This window comes from Perna viridis, chromosome 1 (genome assembly GCF_037379345.1).
Source record: "Perna viridis isolate PV_CMFRI_1.1 ecotype Kerala chromosome 1, ASM3737934v1, whole genome shotgun sequence".
Lineage (NCBI taxonomy): Eukaryota > Metazoa > Mollusca > Bivalvia > Mytilida > Mytilidae > Perna > Perna viridis.
The window spans coordinates 70,549,122-70,568,250 of record NC_142445.1 but is presented as its reverse complement, the minus strand read 5'-3'; the positions used below and the strand labels follow the sequence as shown (position 1 = coordinate 70,568,250).

Genomic DNA, 19,129 nt, shown 5'->3' with positions numbered 1-19,129 from the left:
TGCAAAATTGGGTAAAAAAAATGAAATTTTGCCTCATTTGGAAAAAAGCATTTGATTTCATTACATTTTTCTTTGCAAGAGGTTTTGGCAACATGTTTTAATAAGTTAAATATAAAAAGGCCTATTTTATCAAGGCAACTTCGGCAAAATATTTAGTTTATTTAATCATGTGACCAATTTATTCAGATTAAAAAGTCACCCGCAAACCATCTAATTTCAAAGGTCTCCAACAGTTGTATGGGACACATTTTCTTGTGCTGAAATACCCTCATGCCAAATATCAAAAGTCTTCAACAAAAGACAAACAAGAGGCTCTCAGGACAATAACTCTTAACAAGAAGTGGTCCTAAAACTTCAACCCATGAAACTCTAGTAGGCCTTATCATAAGGATTTTTTCATCAATTGAAAGTTTCTTTCTATCATAGTTCTTGAAGAATTGGCTGAAAACTACAAAAACAAACATAATTTTTTTTTCACCTTTCAAGGGCATTAACAATTATTTCTACAACTTCAACTTATGAAAACTTTTTCCAGGTCTTATCATTAGAATCATTTCATCAGTTGAAAGTTTTATTTATTGCGGTTTTAAAGATATTGACTAAAAACTGCAAATAACACCATTTTTTTTGCCCTTCAAGGGCAATAACTCTGACAAGGGATCATTCTACAATTTTGACCAGAAGGAGACTTTTGTACAGCTCTTCAGGGTGAAGATGGATGGTCATATTCACATTTCTCTATCCCTCATAGTTGAGAAATACCTTGAAATTTGTAGCTTTACCACTATTATACAGATAGACGTGGTGATCATTTATTTTAACAGATCAAAAATTCAAACACTTTTTATGCAAGAAACCCTAAGGATCATCCATGCCAACTCACTAAAATCTGCCAAGTAGTCTTGTGGGCCTTATAATAAGGATCATTTCAGCAAATGAAAGAATTGGGCTAAACCTAACGGTTTTGGAAATGTATGAGAAAAACTTCTAACTGACCTCTTTGTTCTATTTTTACTAACAGCAGCCATGTTTTTCCACGGATCAAAAATTCCTACAATAGTTCTATGGAAAATACCCTAAGGAACAGTCATAACAAATTTGGTTCCAAATGGTCAAGTAGTGTCAGAGAAGATTTTTGAAAGAAATACTAAAATAGCAAAAAAATGTTGAAAAAGGGCAATAACTCCAACATGGCTTCAGACTAAAAAGTAAATTTGTCACAGATAGATGTCATCATGCTGAACACTTTAACCCTATGTCAGAATTTGGGTAAACATAATGGTTTTGGAGATATATGCGAAAAACTTCTGCCCGACCCTTATGTTCTATTTTTAGTAACGGTGGCCTTTTTTTTTTGACAGATCAAATATCCCCACTTCACAAATGTACCAAGTTTGGTTCCAGTTGGTTAAGCAGTGTCAGAGGAGAAGATTTTTGAAGAAATAACATTAAAAATAGCAAAAAACATGGAAAAAGTGCAATAACTCCAACATGGCTTTACAGATTATAAGATTACAATTGAACACTTTTAACCCCATCATAATTTGACTAAGCCAAACAATTTTTGAGATATATGCGAAAAACTACTGTAAAGGCGGCCATTGTTAACAATGACGAACACCTTCGGCCAGGTGAGCCATAAATGAGTCAATATAATTTTTTAAACAATTAAATTTGTATAATGATAAGATCCATCGAGTGATTGTTAACTGATGTCAATCTACATGTCAATAGTACAGGAATCAACAAGTACATGATACAAGTGATCAGTGATCAGCTTCAGTGAAGGGATTGAGAAATGATACATAAACACTTCCCTTGAAAAGTTCAAATTCAAGTTGTGCTAACAAGCCCAGGATTCCAAACTAATACTAGCCAGAAAGCTTGAGGCCATGGCAAATAATTATCAAAATACTTTTGCTTCTTTATCAACATTATTATTTCATTGAAGGACTTGTTGCTTCTTTTTTCAATTAGATATGAGAACTTTAAAATTTCATCAAACTCTGCCAAGCTTTAGCACATGTAAATTCTATTTGAAATCCTTGATCAGATTATCTTCTTTTTGCAAGTACATGGACTAGTATTCAACAATAATTATCTTGGTTCATGCACTTTTAAATATGATGTTGTACTATTATACCGGTATAATGTTTTCAAAAACTCCACTGGGCAGTAAAAGCAGAGTTGCTCTTACAACATATAACTGACCAACAATCTAATTAAAACTAGACCTATCAATTGTTCAGTCACTACACGTAGGATCTAACAAATTTCCATTCCATTTCTGTTCTGATGACCTTTTGATCATTTTTCATGATTTTGAAAGCATTATTCAAAGGAAAAAAACCCGAGGATTCTGAAAAAAAGTCAACTGAACAAAGAGTAGAATTGTGTGTTGTATGATTATACATGCATTGACTGAATGGAACAACTGATATATTGAACAGACCAATGTACAAACATGGTGATTCCTACCTACTCCAATACTTCGTTTTTTGGGAAGGGTATGAATTTTTAATGAGATGTTGCAATGCTTTTAAAAAATAAATTAATAGTTGAAATCATTGAAAATGTACATACTTTAAAGAAAAATTCAATTTCAATAACAACAAAAGAAAAAAAATAACATTTTATTCAGCAAAACAAAAACATTTCATTACATTATAGTAGAAATACACAGAAAACTAACTACATTTTCACATCTGACAAGTCAAGGGTTATTGACTCATTAATTTATGATACCTGTTTGGCCGACTAGACATGTGCCCCATCTAGAGAGTTTGTAAGTCTCTTTCCAGTTTCATTTTCCTTACTTTCAGTGTAGAATGTATTGAAATCTGAAGACATATCTGCATTTTATTGTTTACTTCTGGGATCTCCATACACAGCAATACCATATAAAATTTTGTATTTATTGCTTTTCTAAACAATTTTATCACGTAGAAGAATATATTTGTCATTTTTATTAGTATTGTTATTCTGTTTGAATATGAAAGATGTCTTATTTTGATACTGAACTCAATGCTCTGTAAAGAACAAAGTTTCCATGCATTTAAATGGTAGATTGGGACCCATTCTCTTGAAACCTGACAAGACTTACATGCCCTATTGGTAATAAACAACTATACAATATTTTATCACAGACTATAACAAAACTATACACAAGTCCGTTTGAAAGAAAAAAGTGTCATTATCATACTTAACATGGATACTGTTAATTGACAACTGACTAAATAATTTACATAAAATAAAGACAAATCAATTCAGCAACCATATTGCACAATTTCAGTAGACACATGAAATAGACTCAATGTATTTATACACATAGTTGTGGAGAATAAACAAACTTGATATGGAGAAACCATTTTACTACTCCACCTCTATGTTTATCTTCATTAAGTTCCTGAGAAAATCATTTATTTGCATTCAAATTCATGGGGCAATTCATAGCTCTAAACTTGCTTTTTAGCTTTTCGTCTCTGTGTAAGCCATAATATTCCTGAGACCACTAATGTTGAAACACCAAGACCTATCACAAAAGCTGTTACTGGAAATGTACCCTGAAAATAACAATTATCATACATGAATTATTCCTTCCTGCAAAATCAAATGTAATATGGTGGCTCTTTAAAATATCAATGAAATGTGTCTAAACATAACCCTGAATCTACCAAAAACTTGTCTAAACCAGACACTTTCAGAAATCCCTTCATACTTGTTCAAATGTTTTTTGAACCTCAATTATAGACCTTGTCTAAACCAAACAAATTCTACACAACCTCAGTTACAGACCTTGTCTACACCAAACAAATTCTACACAACTTCAGTTACAGACCTTGTCCAAACCAAATTCTACACAACTTCAATTACAGACCTTGTCCAAACCAAATTCTACAATCCAAATGGGGTTTGGTTTAGATAGATTTCCCTGTACTTTTCAGAACTAGGAAAAATAAGAAAATCTTTCACATCCAGCTTATTAACATTTAAATGAGATTTTCATGCAACCTAGTACCATTAATAAAAGATGGTTATGAACATGTGCATACATCTTTATTTCTCAATAAACCTCTTTACAGTGGTATAGAGACAAAGAAGTTAATTAGGATTTTTTTTTAAAGTTGACAATTAAAACAAGAGGCTCTAAAGAGCCTGAATCACTCACATTGCTAAATAAGCAACATACTATTTCTAGTACTCGTACCTAAGAAACAATCATATCAATGTTCATTAAATTCCAACTAGGAAATTTTTTGAAGTAATTATAACATTAAAAATAGCAAAAAAATGTCAAAAAAGAGCAATAACTCCAACATGACATAACAGATTAACACAAAAATTTATCCACAGATAGATCTCAATATGCTGAACACTTTTATCCCTTCAAAATTTGGCTACAACAAATAGTTTTGGAGATATATGAAAAAAAACTTCTGTCTGATCCCTATGTTCTATTTTTAGTAACAGCTGCAATGTTTATTGATGGATAAAAAATCCCCACCTAAGGAACATTCATACCAAGTTTGGTTTTAATTGGTCAAGAAGTATCTATGGAGAAGATCATTGATGAAATAACATTACAAATAGTGAAAAAATGTTAAAAAGGGGAAACATCTCGAACAGGGCATAGCAGATTTAAAATACAAAAAATTCACCACAGATAGATCTCAGTATCCTGAACACTTAAATACTGTCAAAATTTGGCTAAACTAAACAATTTTGGAGATATATGGGAAAAACTTCTGTCTGTTCCTTATGTTTTATTTTCAGTAACGGTGGCCATGTTTTTCAATGGATAAAAAATCAAAACGCTATCATTGTGCAGGCATCCAAAGGAACATACATGTTAAGTATCATTGAATTATGTTCAGTAGTTTCTGAGGAGAAGATGTTTTAATAAATTGTCAAAGATGATGACGTTTTGGGCCAGGTGAGGTAATCAAGAAGGTGACTTAACTAAATTTTCAAAATGTGTCTGATGAACGTAATAGACAAACACATTTGACTGACCATGAAAATGCAAGCTTTTACAACAAATTTTAGGAATAAAACTAAGTGACTTCAACTTCTACATAGCAATTGCATGTTAAATAAATTTCACTTGGAAAGTGACATTTATCTAAAAATATTTTGAATTTTAGAGTAAGACAATGATATATAAAAGTAACCCTTACTAAGGAATACCTTTATTTTGGTCTTGCCATCACGGCTAAGGACCTTGGTTAGTTAGGCAACAAAATACAGAAAAAAACAAAGATCTTTTAGCCGGATTTCACCCAGGTTGGGACATTTTTTGGAACATAAAAAAAAAATATTACATAATACAGGATTTAAGATCAACTTAAATTGAATATCATATACAATTTATGACAGCTCAGTTCATGCAATATCATATTTTATGGAACATCTAAAAGAGATATTAACAGATGCCCACCCTTTCTTTTCTAACATTTCTATAAATTTAAAGATTTTTTCACTCAGTGAGTTGCTCTTCAGCTTGATTTTCAAACAAATATTTTGGTTTTTTTTATTTGTATTTGTTTTTTTAAAAGTGAACAAATTGAAGTAATACCTAATATTTATTTGACTAATATTGATTCTGAAAATTTTGACATCAAGTCATACAATCCTGTTCATTTACTCATTATAGACTTCAATAACTAGGCATCAGTGATATGGGGGGGGGGGGGTAACATTCAAAAAAATGTTAAAGAATGGGCCATTGGCATTCTAAAGATCATTAAAAATAGCCTATTTTCAATATTTTAATCCCAATCACTGACACATAGAGCAAATTTCCACACTGCATATATAGACATGTCTTTTTGTTCTCTTCTATAAATATGCGTTTAATGGTATGTAAGTACTTTGCTTGATATCTTTACAAGACTTCTTTTGGGTCAAGTAAATGTAAGTACCTGTAGCATATTAAATCATTGTATTTATTTTATCCATGTATCATAAATGATTTTTCAAAATGCCCATTTCATATAGATAGTACTTTTAAACACAGGGAAGTTTTCTTACTTCAGATTTGATTTGTAACTGGGAAAAGTGATGAGTGCTAGCTAAATCACTACCCTTTAGTTATGATTGCATGAGTAACCACATCAATAAGAGAAGGCTTCATGAAAATTAGACTAACTCACTTTCTAAATAAACAGAATTCAAAATTTAAATAATAATACCTTGTTACAAAAGAATAGTTGACCTGATGTGAATCTTGCAAAGAAAGCTATCACAATTAGTAATATACACCTAAACTTAACTGTAAATCTTATGCAACTGCAAATTCACAAAATTGACATTTTATTATGTTGATTTTATATTCTACACTGCCACTAACAATACATTTTAAAATATGTAAAGACATAACTTTAATGATGTACTGTAGATATAGTATGTATTTTAAGACATATACTGGTAGCTTTCAGAATGTCTTTCAGATAGTTTCAAATAAATTACCAAAAGAAGTCACAATGCAGAGTAAAATTAGAACCTCCTGTAGTCCCAACTTGTACCCAAAAAGTTCCAGTAAATAAATACAAACAGAACATGTATGATTAATTTGTTATACTTTTCTTAAGCACTTGTATCCATGGTAACCAGGTTTACATAAACATTCTGTAATTTGTGGTCCTCTATCAACACAGTAGCTATTCTTGTTTGGGCACGATACTACAAATGAAATAAAATTCTAAAATGAAACATGAATACAACACACATATAAATAATGAAGATGCATTCGATACCAATTTAAACATTATAAATACTCATCTTATGGATACAGAGAACTCACAATACTATATGGTATGCATATATAATGGTATTCAATTCAAATGTGAAAACCCATTTAAACAGTTTAAAAATCAATAATACCTATATTGAAACTGTAAATATACACTGCTATCTTGGAATAACTTTTAAATACAACTGTAATATAAATGTGTCCACAAAACAATTAATGGAAAAGGGCTGTAAAGCCTTATTCAAAATTAAGAAAACCATGGAACTTAATAATGCTAATTTTCTGTTGGAAAAACTATCTGACTCACTTGTAAGTCCAATTACATTATATGGATGTGAAGTGAGGGGTGCATATTGCAATCTTAATAATACTGACCCATTTGAAAATTTACATATCAACTTTATTAAAGAAATTTTAGGAATAGATAGTAAAGCAACAAATGTTGCATGCTTAACTGAGCTTAATAGACACCCTTTACAAGAAAAAGTAAAACTACTAGCAATAAAATTTGGGGAACATATCTCCAATTAAGCGAATACATTGGTAAACAAAATACATACAAATATCCTGGTTTCAAATAAATGGATAACAACAATTAAATTATGGATAAAGAAACTTGGTTTTGGCTACTTAATTGATAATAATAACAATATTAAAAATGTCTAATATCAAACAAAGACTGCGTGATCAAACCTTACAGAACCAAAATAGTAGTATAGGTGAAAGCAATAAATTATCTTTCTACATAACTATCTATAGACAAAACCAAGGGCCTTCCTACGTTGATGTCTGTAGATACAAGTCTGATAGGTCAATAATTTGTAAATATTGAATAAGTGCCCACTCTCAAGCAATAGAGAAAGGTTGCTATAAAAATATCCCTCAAAATAACTTGCACAAAATGTACCACTGGGCAAATAGAAAATGAATTGCATTCCTTTCTTCATTGTCCACCCTACAATTCAAATAGAAAAGAACTAATTGCTAAGCTTAAAAGTAATAATGAAAACTTTAACTCATTGACAGAAAAAATACAAATTGTTTTGAATAGCAGCTCAATAATAGTCCTCAAGGCTTCCATTGAATACATCAATACATGTCAAGACCATTAACTTTAAATTGTTGAGATAATGAGATGTTAAGACACTCGGTTTTCAAAATATTTAATATTAAACCCCATATTACACAAATTATATTGTAATTACTTACAACCACACTTTCTATGATGTCTTTTTGCACTTTATTTTGTCACCTCTTGCATATTCTTACTATGCATTTTTTTGTTTTTGCACAATTGAGTCACCACTGCCAGAAGTTCCTATGTTAATCAAACTTGATGTAGACCATATGCATTTATATCTTTCTTTTTTCTTTGTTGTTGTTGTCAGAATTTTTTTTCTATTATTTGTGTTATGACCATTTATTGTAAATGTGTTAGAACAAAAAAAAATATTGAATATTGAATATATTCAAGTCATTGATAAAAACAATTTGTTATCATATGTTAAACCACACATTCATTCATTCATATATTTATTTCCTCATAAATGAGATTATACAACGAAACATTATATTAAAGCAACACTAAACTAAAGAAGAGAAGAACAAAACATAATTAATGACAAAGTATATTGAATGTGACGAGGAGCAGTGTAGCGAATAGAGTCGTCACATACTAAGATGTTTGTATAATACTGATTTGTTGTGACATGCATCATTAATTTGATCCTCTTTCCTACATTATAACACCTAGACGAACTGTTCCATACTACCATACATCATGTACTAAGTTACAGTCATAGATTAATCCTACGAGGAGGAATGACCTGGCCAGCCAAAGCTATATTTTTATATAGCCTAGCTGGCCGAGTGGTCTAGGGCGCTGGATTTTGTGCAGGTGGTGTTGCCATAGATCTCACAGCAGTACAAGTTCGAGTCCTGCTGAGGGAACGACCAAAAATTTGCATTGCAAATTTGACAGTTCTAACATCGTTGGGAATTTTTCAGACCCTTCTACATACTATATAAAATGCAATCTCAAAAGAAAATTTACTCAAAATAATGATTTGATGATGACACATTGTGCATTACTAAAGAATCAGTTTTATTGATCGGCAAAACTTGGCAACACATTGTGCAACATGCAAGTGGCAAAGTTGAACAAAGTATGTATAATCATTGCTTTCGAAACTAAATATAGGCTCACGACCAAGAAGAGTTTGAAATAATGTTTCCTCGTATGAAAATAGTTCAAAACATGGTGGCAGTTCTCTATTATTACCTCTAACCATATATCACGGTATTCCTCTGTGCAGGAGCAGCATGCATCAACCTGGACATTGGTATATTTGCAGTTACAAACATCTCAGACTACATGACTGTTTGAATAAGGAATTTCAGCATAAACAGAACCTGTACTCAGCTCATTGAAACCAAGTAATCACGATTATAAACAGTACATGTATTTAGCTCATTGATACAAAATACTCACCATTATAAACAGTACATGTACTCAACTCATTGACACAAGTGACTACTTCAGATGTCTGTTCTGTTTTATTCCATAATTCATTGCCCCCAGGGCAATTTAATTTAGGTGGTAATTTCCTGAGAGCAGAATAAGTACAAAGTTTAAACAGTATAACATAAAAAAGAATGATTGTTCAACAAGTACAGCATTCATCTTTGTGTTAATCATGAAATTAAATAGCCACTTAATTGAACTGACATCCTTGAAGATAAATTAGTCAACAGTATACAAATGTAAGAAACTATTCAGTTGGATTATCTCCCTTGCAGTTCTCCAACAATAATTATAATCCTCCATACACTAGCTACAAATAATGGCTAACCTTCATATAAAATTTCATCAAAACCCCTTGAGTGGTTGAGAGGACTTGCAAATAATTTGACATGTAAGACATGCAAGTTGGACAATCTCACAAAAGAATCCTCTGAGAATATTATATTATTCCTTCATGCACATCAAGATATGATGTCCCATCTTCTAATAGAATCAAAATCCCTTGAATGTTTAAAGTAGGAGAAGAAATGCAGAGAGACAAATTGGCGCACAGACAGATAGGGATTCCCTTATATCCCCCGAAGTTTTTTGGCATGCTATAAAATCTAATCTGTAGAAATACTAATTAATGTATGCCCATTAATGATGTATCACTGTAATAACATTTGATTTAACTTACAATAATTTAAGTTTTGTCAAACCATGGAAAGCTTCTATTTTTGGAACCTGAATGGAATTGTTCTGAAGAAATCTGAAATATACATAATAAACTTGTACCTTGATATAAGTCAATTTGTTCCTAATCCTGTCAGATTTTTACACAGCTAAAAACAACTAAGATTGGAATAAATTTGCTGAGTAATTTTTCAAAAGTAAGAATTCAATAGGTGTCTATATAAATAACTCACATTTTAAAAAGAAAACAGAAGTGCATGGTTTGGAACAAAGAAATATATTACATATGTACCTGTACTAGAGTGCCTACAAAATGGGTAAAAGACCTCCATATGTTGATATTTTAAAAAATAGAGATGATCAAATTGCTTTACATGAGTGCTAATTTCTTTATGAAGGAATGAGAAAAACATATAAATATACCAAGAAATGAAAAATATTGTCACCTTTGTAACTCAAATGAAATAGAAAATGAGATGCATTTTCTTCTAAAATGCAAGTTTTTTGATGATCAAAGAGTTACTTTTAATGAGAAAATATCAAACATAATAAATAACAATAGTCATCATGTCTTTTTTATTAAACCATATTTCATATAAACCTCAGATTGACTTCCTCTTTCATATCAAACTCTTTGAACGTAAAAAGAAGAGTCTTCTATAGTTATACATACATATAATTAATGATGATTCAATTAACATATTAATTGAATTATGTGTAACCATGTTAATTTTATATTTGTAACAAATGTATTGGGCCTAACCATTTATTGTTGAAGAGTTTGTGCCAATGAAGTATTTAGTATGTACACTGCAGTACTAAACATACTTACAGTATTTCCAAATTATCATAATTGATAAACAAATTTTCAATTGAAGGTATGTGGCAACTTGACAAATCTAACCTGAAAAAATGTATAAAGACTATGCATATAATAATGTGACCAATAATGTTTATCAGCACAAAACACAAAAAGATCCAGCAGAAGCTGCAAGGGTCACATAATAAAAGTATATATTTTTTATTACCAGCTCATTTAATTATACTTGAACAATAATTGGGTTAATGGAACCAAATATAGTATCAAGGATATATCACTGAAAATATTTATTGATACTTCCAAATAAAATTTTGAAACATTAAAACTTCTGTATAGCCTCAAATTTATGTTTTTATTTACAAAATATTATGTTCATGCAACTGACAATAAAAGTGAATAAGTCATGACATGACCTTCAAGATAGAAACTAACACTGTGACATTATTACTAACAGAGACTTTATATTACAATCTATACTCCATGATAAACTAATTTTATTTTACATTTAAGAGTAGTTTGTAAAATCAACTACAGAGCCAAAGACTTTCATCCATTCATCTTCTGACTATGTCGACATAATTGAGTAGTTTTGAAAAATGTTCATACCTTTTTACCTTTGTCCTTGCAACTTTGTAGGAAGCCAGTAACTTCTGTCACCTTGGCTTGAGGAAATATAACGTGACTCACTGTAACTTTACTGTAAAATGACCATATAAGCTCAGATTAAACTTACCCAACAACAGAGGAGTCTTTGTTTCCGGTAACACAACATCTCCCTGATGGCAGTGCATTCATTACAGTACAGTTAATAGAAAGTGAACCATCGCAATGTCTACTGCACAACTCCAGCTATGAAATAGAAAACATTCACACATATTTCACTATGTTCAACTATTCAAATACTAGTACATGTACATGAATTCACACTTGTCGTTTTGCTCCGAATCACACAGGGTTTTTCCATGGATGAAAATTTAACCATGGAGAATTTTTTACGGCACAATTTTCGCCGATGCAGACACACCAAAGATATAACAGTTTTCCATTTTATTGTTTTTGGATTTTGTTAGAATTTCATTAGTAACTTTTTTCTAGTCATTGTCAACTTTCATTTTTAAGCATTAAAAATACCATGTTCATGAATTATTCTGGCCTTTAAAAAAATATTGCCAGAAATAGTGTCAATTGCCAATTTTCAGAAAGTCATTATAATGACACCAGCATTTACATGTGTGGCATTCGAGGCCTACAGATAGACAATGTTGCCTGCTATGAACTATTCACATGAACAATATTTGTGATATTTATTTCAATTGTGATATAGATTTTTATGGACATTGTTTCATATGTTTGATGTTAAGAAATGTTTTGCTTATTATATCATATTGTATTGATGATGACAGCAATTTAAAATATAATATGATTCCATTTGATATGTTCACATTAAATTTCAAGGTTATGTTAAATTCATCTATTCTTCATTGCTTTTTATCAAAGAGCCATTTTTTCTAGGCATTTATTGTTATAGACAGAGATGCAGTTCTTCTACCAGAAGAGCCAATTTCACTTTAGGCACCAGTCTTTTCAGACTACAGACCTAGCCGATTATACTTTACAAATGTCTCTTTGGACATACCAAGTTTGTACATATCTTTTACAGACATCCTTAAAATTGTTTTATTTTGCACTGCTATTTTCATAGCTACTTCTTAAATTTTAATAAATGTTGTGACAGGGCGAAAAATTTGATCCAAGTTCCCCCCCCCCCCAATAAAAATACAATGATTGCTCCCTAACAATCATGTTAACAAGGGGTTGCTAATTAAATATTTTCCTGGAGTTGTGAGTTGTCAAAGCATATTGTAGCCACTCGAGACGAAACTTTGTAGAGACTGAAACTATACATATGAAAATATGTGGCTTGCCAGCTTGTTCTCCAGACATGATTAGAAAATCGCTCCTGTTACATATGTAAGTTCAAAACATACAATAAAAGTTATTAAATTGTATCTGATGTAACATATATCGATTAAAAATCATTCAGAATTAGGACAAAATACACACTGAACAAACTTGGAAGACCATCTTAAAGTTTGTACATCCAGGAAGATTGTTTTGGCACATGATTCAGTTTGGCACATTTTAAATCATAATGCTGCCATTTCAGATAGTAATAACAAGCTATTGAGTCTTGGTCAGATTTCTCCTTACATGTGAAACATGTCTATTTACACTAGTCCTTTAATAGTTATACATTTGCAGATAAGTTTACAACAATATTTCTGTAACGAATTAGGTGTATCCGTCACATACTGTTTGGTTTTGACACAAACCAGATGTGTGGAGTCCACTGGACCAGGAGCCACTGGCATTTAATATACCAATACAAATACAGATATTTTATTTAGCTCTAACACAGTTACAATAAGTGGTTTTGGCCAATCTTAAAATTACATGAATTGAACAAATTGAACATATGATATATATAATGTATATAGTAGTTAAAAATGTAGCTTACTTGAATTGAAGTTATTAAGAGTTATGAAAATACAATTTATATATCAAATAATAAAACTTTTCCTTTTTTCCATGCAATCTGGTATGAAATTGGAAGACAACCTCAGTAACTTAGGATTTTTACTGTTAAACAATATACTTAGTTTTTTTTTTTATAATATTAAATGTATCAAAGTTTTTATATAAAGAAGAAATTTTCAGTTTTAGTTCATCTCTTAGTGTGTTGTATAAATCACACTCAAATAAGAAATGTTCCTTGTCTTCAATGTTAATATGGCATACAGGGCGTATTCTATTGTCTTTTGAAATATTGAGGTGTCTTCCTCTCTCAATCATAAGGTGATGAGAGCTAATTCTTATTTTGGATATCATGGATCTCTTGGCCAGTTTAGACAAATCATCTATATAATTTGGTCTAGTTCCAGACCTATAAAGTTTTCTATAAAAAGATAATTTTGAAGAATTACTGATATACGAATTTTGTTCTTGTAAATATTGATCTGACATTCTTTGTTTAATCATTGGTAACTTTATTTTAGTGCACTTGGGTTATTCATTAAATAGCCAAAGCCCAACGTATCTAGTAACCTTTTGGTATTAGTTGTCCAAGTGTTTGAATTCTTTGTAATATAAAAAATTTGGTATAAAAGAGTAGTATTATTGGAAAAAATATCATTTAGAAATCCAATGATTGAAAAATTAATTTTACATTGCAGGGGCAATCTACATAGCTCTGCACAACAATCAGTTGCAAGATTTACAGTTAACTCCAAGTAGTTCTTTAATAAATTTAGTATGGAATTTTTCAAGGTGAAGTAATTCATTTCCCCAATTTCACTGCAGTAAACCATAACTTTCTTAATTTTGAAATAGGCTTTTCTAGCTTTGTCAATCAAAATATCTATTGCTAAATTGAAATTTCCGTTATATTTAATGGTTAGACTCAAATATGTATATTTTGTATACAAAGAATCACTCATACTAGAATGATCAGTCTTACATCTTAGTTCACATAAATTTAAAATCAAGATGTAAAAATATATTTATACAACAATAATGTGATTATATATGGCATATATATTGAAAGGTTCCTACCTTAAACAACTCAAATATATTTATAATTGCAATGTATGTGAGTGTTGGAACTTCTGCATGAGTTAATCATCAGTAATACTAGTTTAACCAAATTATATATGTTTATGAAAACAATTTTGACAAGTGTTAATATATGTATATTCACATATGTACATATATGATAAAGGTTAGTTCGAAATCATAGATGTTCGTGGCAGTTGTTGCTGCCATTGGACCATAAGTGCATGAAAGGTAGTGTTAAACAGTGGTCTCATATTGTTCATCATCTGCGGGGGCTGAAATGGAGACTAGTTCAGCATGTTTGGATTTCGGGTAAAGCTGGCTGATAATGCCAAGGAGAGTGCATCTGATTATGATACGTTGATGGTTTGAGTTTGATTGGAAAGGTTTCTATTGGTGGTTTTGGTTACTACGGTCAACATGGGTATAAAGATTCAGTTCGGCTTTTAAGTGTTAACCAACGCGGGTAAGCCTTTATGGTTATTTAAGTGCACTTGGTCATGGAACATTCTGTCAGTTGGTTCAAATTTGCATAAAAGTTTAACATTTGTAAAGTTTCACATTCCTTGCCAGTCAGAAGGTTTGCTTTGTCAGCTACATTTTGCTGTATGTCTTTTCTACTTACAATCAGTAGTATGTTGACCTCGGTCAGGTTTTTACACATGTATCAAATAAATCATTAAATTCTGAATTATCAACACCAGATTTTTGAAGGCCTCTTGTCCCAAATATTTATTATATAATGCGTTTTTAGGGTTGAATTATTTACTGTTTTTCGCTATGAATGTTGCACGTTTTAGCTCCTCCTCTAATGAATCTTTTTAGTATTCTTCCCATAGGTGTAATTTTTTTTGGATGATTTGATGCAGTAAGAATCACTCAGTATTAAACAGTCACAATCGGATATAGTTTTTGGATGATTTATATCCTGCTTGCTTTCATGTACTGGTATCTTTTTATCTTTATGAGTTGTCTCTCTTTGAATGTTTGGATTATTTCAAGTTTATCCAAAGTTTTTTGTATAGCTTCCATTCTTGAGAGCATATTTTCACAAGCTTCTTTGTTCTCAGCTTGGTATCCATCAAATTTTCGGATACATGTCTCAACCTTTCGTGTTACTGCTTCAAAATCAGTAGAAAGTTGTGTTTGCCTGCTGTCCCAAATGTTCATCTTTGTGTGTAATGAGTCTATGGATTGATTGCAGTGTAATGCTTTTCTTCCTATGGCCTTGATTTGTTCCTTAATTTGAGCCAATTTTTTATTTGAGGCTGACAAGTCACTTTTATTCAGGCTTTTCATTTCAGGCAACATATTGTCAAAAGATGTTTTGACATCATTAATAAGGTCAACAAGGATGACTCCATTGTGTGTAAGGTATTATCAACTGATTGAAGTTTTGAGTTCAAAGTTTGGCTATGTGCCTTTACTCTATCTTTTGGAGATAAGATTTGTTCGTCAGGTTTCAGGTTTGGATATTTTTGTATATTTATCGTATATTTTGGGAAGGTTTGGGAAATGTCATTTTCTGTATGAGAATCCGCAGTGTAAAATTTTTTGGATTAGTTGTGGATATGATCTGAGGTGAATCGGTGGCCTCTGTATTATCTGTATCTAGGGTAGTTTCATTGTTCATGATTATGTTGACACGATTTTGAAGAGTTTTGAAATATTTGTCACTGAATTCTACAAATTTTATGCCTTGTATGAGAACTGTACCTGCATGACGGACACTGTTGTAACAATTGACTTTTATATTGCATGATTTAGTGGGTTCATAGACCCATATAACTTTGATCACATTTTCTTTCATGAGGGTAGTTTTCCCAGTCCCCAAAAAGTTTTTCCATGGTTTGATTCGTTCACTGGTTGTTGAAAATGTAACGTTATTTGTTTTCCCATTTATTTGGTAATGAGCTTTGGGGACCTCAAAATCATCATCATTACATATATTTAGATCGTTTTCATCTATTAACACTTACATATCATTGTCCATATAACAGTCATCAAAGACTTGGGGAATTGTACTTTCTACTTACTTATCTATTTTCGCACCAGATTTTTGTCTCCAAATAACCTTTTGTTGTCAGAGAAACAATGTTCACATTGTGCTTTCATTAATCTTTAAGTTAAAGGAGAATTCAGTATGACAGCAATGGAACAGGAAAATATGTTATATTCCCCAATGGGGTCCACAAAAGTGGACAAGAAAGACTGAAATTAATCAATAAAGTAAATACTTTGATTCATGGCTTTACAGATTACAATACTAGATCCAAAATCAATATTCTTTTAAATAGTAAATCACAAACTATTTTGAGAATGTCCACATTTACACTGAACTGCTTTAAAATTAGAGATACAAGTCTCCAATATTGAATATGACAGAAATATTTAGCAACTATAATGTCATATCTTAAATTTATCACATTTCACTGTAATGTACATTTATTATTGCTACAGACCATATAAACCATGGACTGTAATTGAGTTTGTGCTAATTAAGTATTTGTACTTGTGTTTTTGTATATGTCTATTAGTAAAGCAGTTGGTAAATCCAGCATATTTTGTATGAAAGAATGTGCACTATAGACTATACTTCTGAAAAAAAAATAGGTGAGTAAAACCACTTTCAATTTTTAAGCTGCAAGAGTTATTATAATAAAAACTTAGTAAATGTGTTTTTAGAAGTTTGTGATCAGCTTTTCTGTGAGAAATCTGTCAGGTTCATTAAAATTCAACACATTAAATTACAAGCAATCACCTAAACTTTACCTCTTTATTCTCACACAACGTGAGAACTAAAAACAAACCAGCAAAAAAGAAAAACATCTTTGTTTATTTCACTTCCTTGTTGGCACATGGGAGATAACTCCAACTGAGATCAAAACAAACACCGAAGTCAAGTCTTCAACCAAAAAGCACCAAAATAACCTGGATAGTTGTGATGGATGTAAATAATATAAATTTGATTTACTTAATTTTATTCGTTTTAAGGATACGTCTAATTGAAAAAAGGATTTGTATGCATACCTGTTAACCCTTTTGAACAGTTAATGTGGGAGATTCTGCCTCGTGTAGATTTTTGCATAAAAGCAAAATTTTCTTGAAGTAAAAATTCATTTTTTTATTTTTCAGAAAATATAGAAATTTAAACAAAAAACCTCCCATAAATCTTACACTTATATGTGGGATATTCTTAATTCCTTTTTTTTCTTCAGATTGCAGAAATTTTTAGTTGAATACTAACAAAACATAATAGCAGGAGAATAGTATCCGGTAGGTCCAGTCTTTTTTATTTCTTGAAAAATGCAATGATGTTTTTTTATTTCAAATTTCATTAAAGAAAAAATGTAGCTCCTCCTTAAATATCAAATGGTAGTTCCATAAGAAAATGTGCCATGTATTAAGTTATCTTTCTCTATTTGATTTGGTTTGGCTGATTTAGTGGGGGTGAATGTATATATATATATTTTTTTTTTAAATGCAGATCAAAATACTGTACAGAAAGGACTATTATATGTAAAAATATGCGTAAATGTAAGTAGACTGAAAAAAAACATCATTTGTTTGTTGGATTTTCTTCATTATGAATAATCTCTACTATATGCAGGCTACATTTTATATGAATGTTTGATGCATATGCATCATATCTGCAGAATCAGATCTGTTTATCATGTGACACAGGAGAAATAAAGAATTCCATTTATTCTCTGTCTGTCCATAATAATCATAATGAAGTGGGAGATTAATATCACACATTTTCTCAGTGTAAACATCCAGTTCACATTTAAGATTGCATTTAATTCCAATTTCTCAGACTTAACACCTGAATAGGACTTAATTTCTCAGACTTAACACCTGAATAGGACTCCAATTTCTCAGACTTAACACCTGAATAGGACTCCAATTTCTCAGACTTAACATCTGAATAGGACTTAATTTCTCAGACTTAACACCTGAATAGGACTTAATTTCTCAGACTTAACACCTGAATAGGACTCCAATTTCTCAGACTTAACACCTGAATAGGACTCCAATTTCTCAGACTTAACACCTGAATAGGACTTAATTTCTCAGACTTAACACCTGAATAGGACTCCAATTTCTCAGACTTAACACCTGAATAGGACTTAATTTCTCAGACTTAACACCTGAACAGGACTTAATGTAGTGGATTATTGTCTACTTGTAACATTAAAAAAAGTTGAAACATACAATATGAATGGATATATTTGTATAACCTTTGCCGTGTACCATGTTTGTGTACTGTCCTTCTGTCACCTGTATAGGTCATCTGTACTTGTACACCTACTGTTTCTGAGAATAGCAATATATTTTTCTACTATCTAAATTTAAAATGGTAATAAATTCAAAAATTAACACAAAAATATGGCACATAAATTAACATCTAAATGGAATGTGGAATTTGTTAACAGCCTTAATGATTTTTTTCCCAAAACACTGATAAATTTATTCAATTATAATATTATTCAAATTCAATGGCAGTGAAATAATAACTTGAATAATCCAGTCTTATATTTGGTTCCTTACGATCACTCCATTAACTCTCGAAAGTGAAGTAAAACGAATATGGAGAGGGACTGGATTATTCAGCTTAGTGAAATAAATATAAAAAAAAGATGGACACAGGACAAGTACTTCCTGTAATATCTCTGTGTGAATGCAACATTTACATTAACTTGTGCATAACTGAATTTTAAATATGTTGTTGTGATTCTGCTTTTTT

At 30.9% G+C, this 19,129-nt stretch overlaps 1 protein-coding gene across 2 annotated transcripts; it reads right to left on the bottom strand.

Annotated features, from left to right (window-relative positions):
* Positions 1 to 2,617: 2,617 nt before the first annotated feature.
* LOC148630213 (all-trans retinoic acid-induced differentiation factor-like) lies at positions 2,618 to 17,527 on the bottom strand. Of its 2 annotated transcripts, none has more exons than XM_088563348.1 (7): positions 17,155 to 17,527; positions 11,504 to 11,619; positions 10,783 to 10,854; positions 9,955 to 10,026; positions 9,243 to 9,358; positions 6,581 to 6,681; positions 2,618 to 3,563 (listed from the first exon to the last, which is right to left on the bottom strand). In XM_088563348.1, the coding sequence occupies exons 1-7, from the start codon at positions 17,209 to 17,211 to the stop codon at positions 3,456 to 3,458; spliced, it is 642 nt and encodes a 213-aa protein (XP_088419474.1). In that variant the 5' UTR covers positions 17,212 to 17,527; the 3' UTR covers positions 2,618 to 3,455. The 2 variants fall into 2 exon arrangements, with proteins under 2 accessions (XP_088419474.1, XP_088419484.1); XM_088563358.1 differs by lacking the exon at positions 17,155 to 17,527 and adding an exon at positions 16,419 to 16,548.
* Positions 17,528 to 19,129: the final 1,602 nt, after the last annotated feature.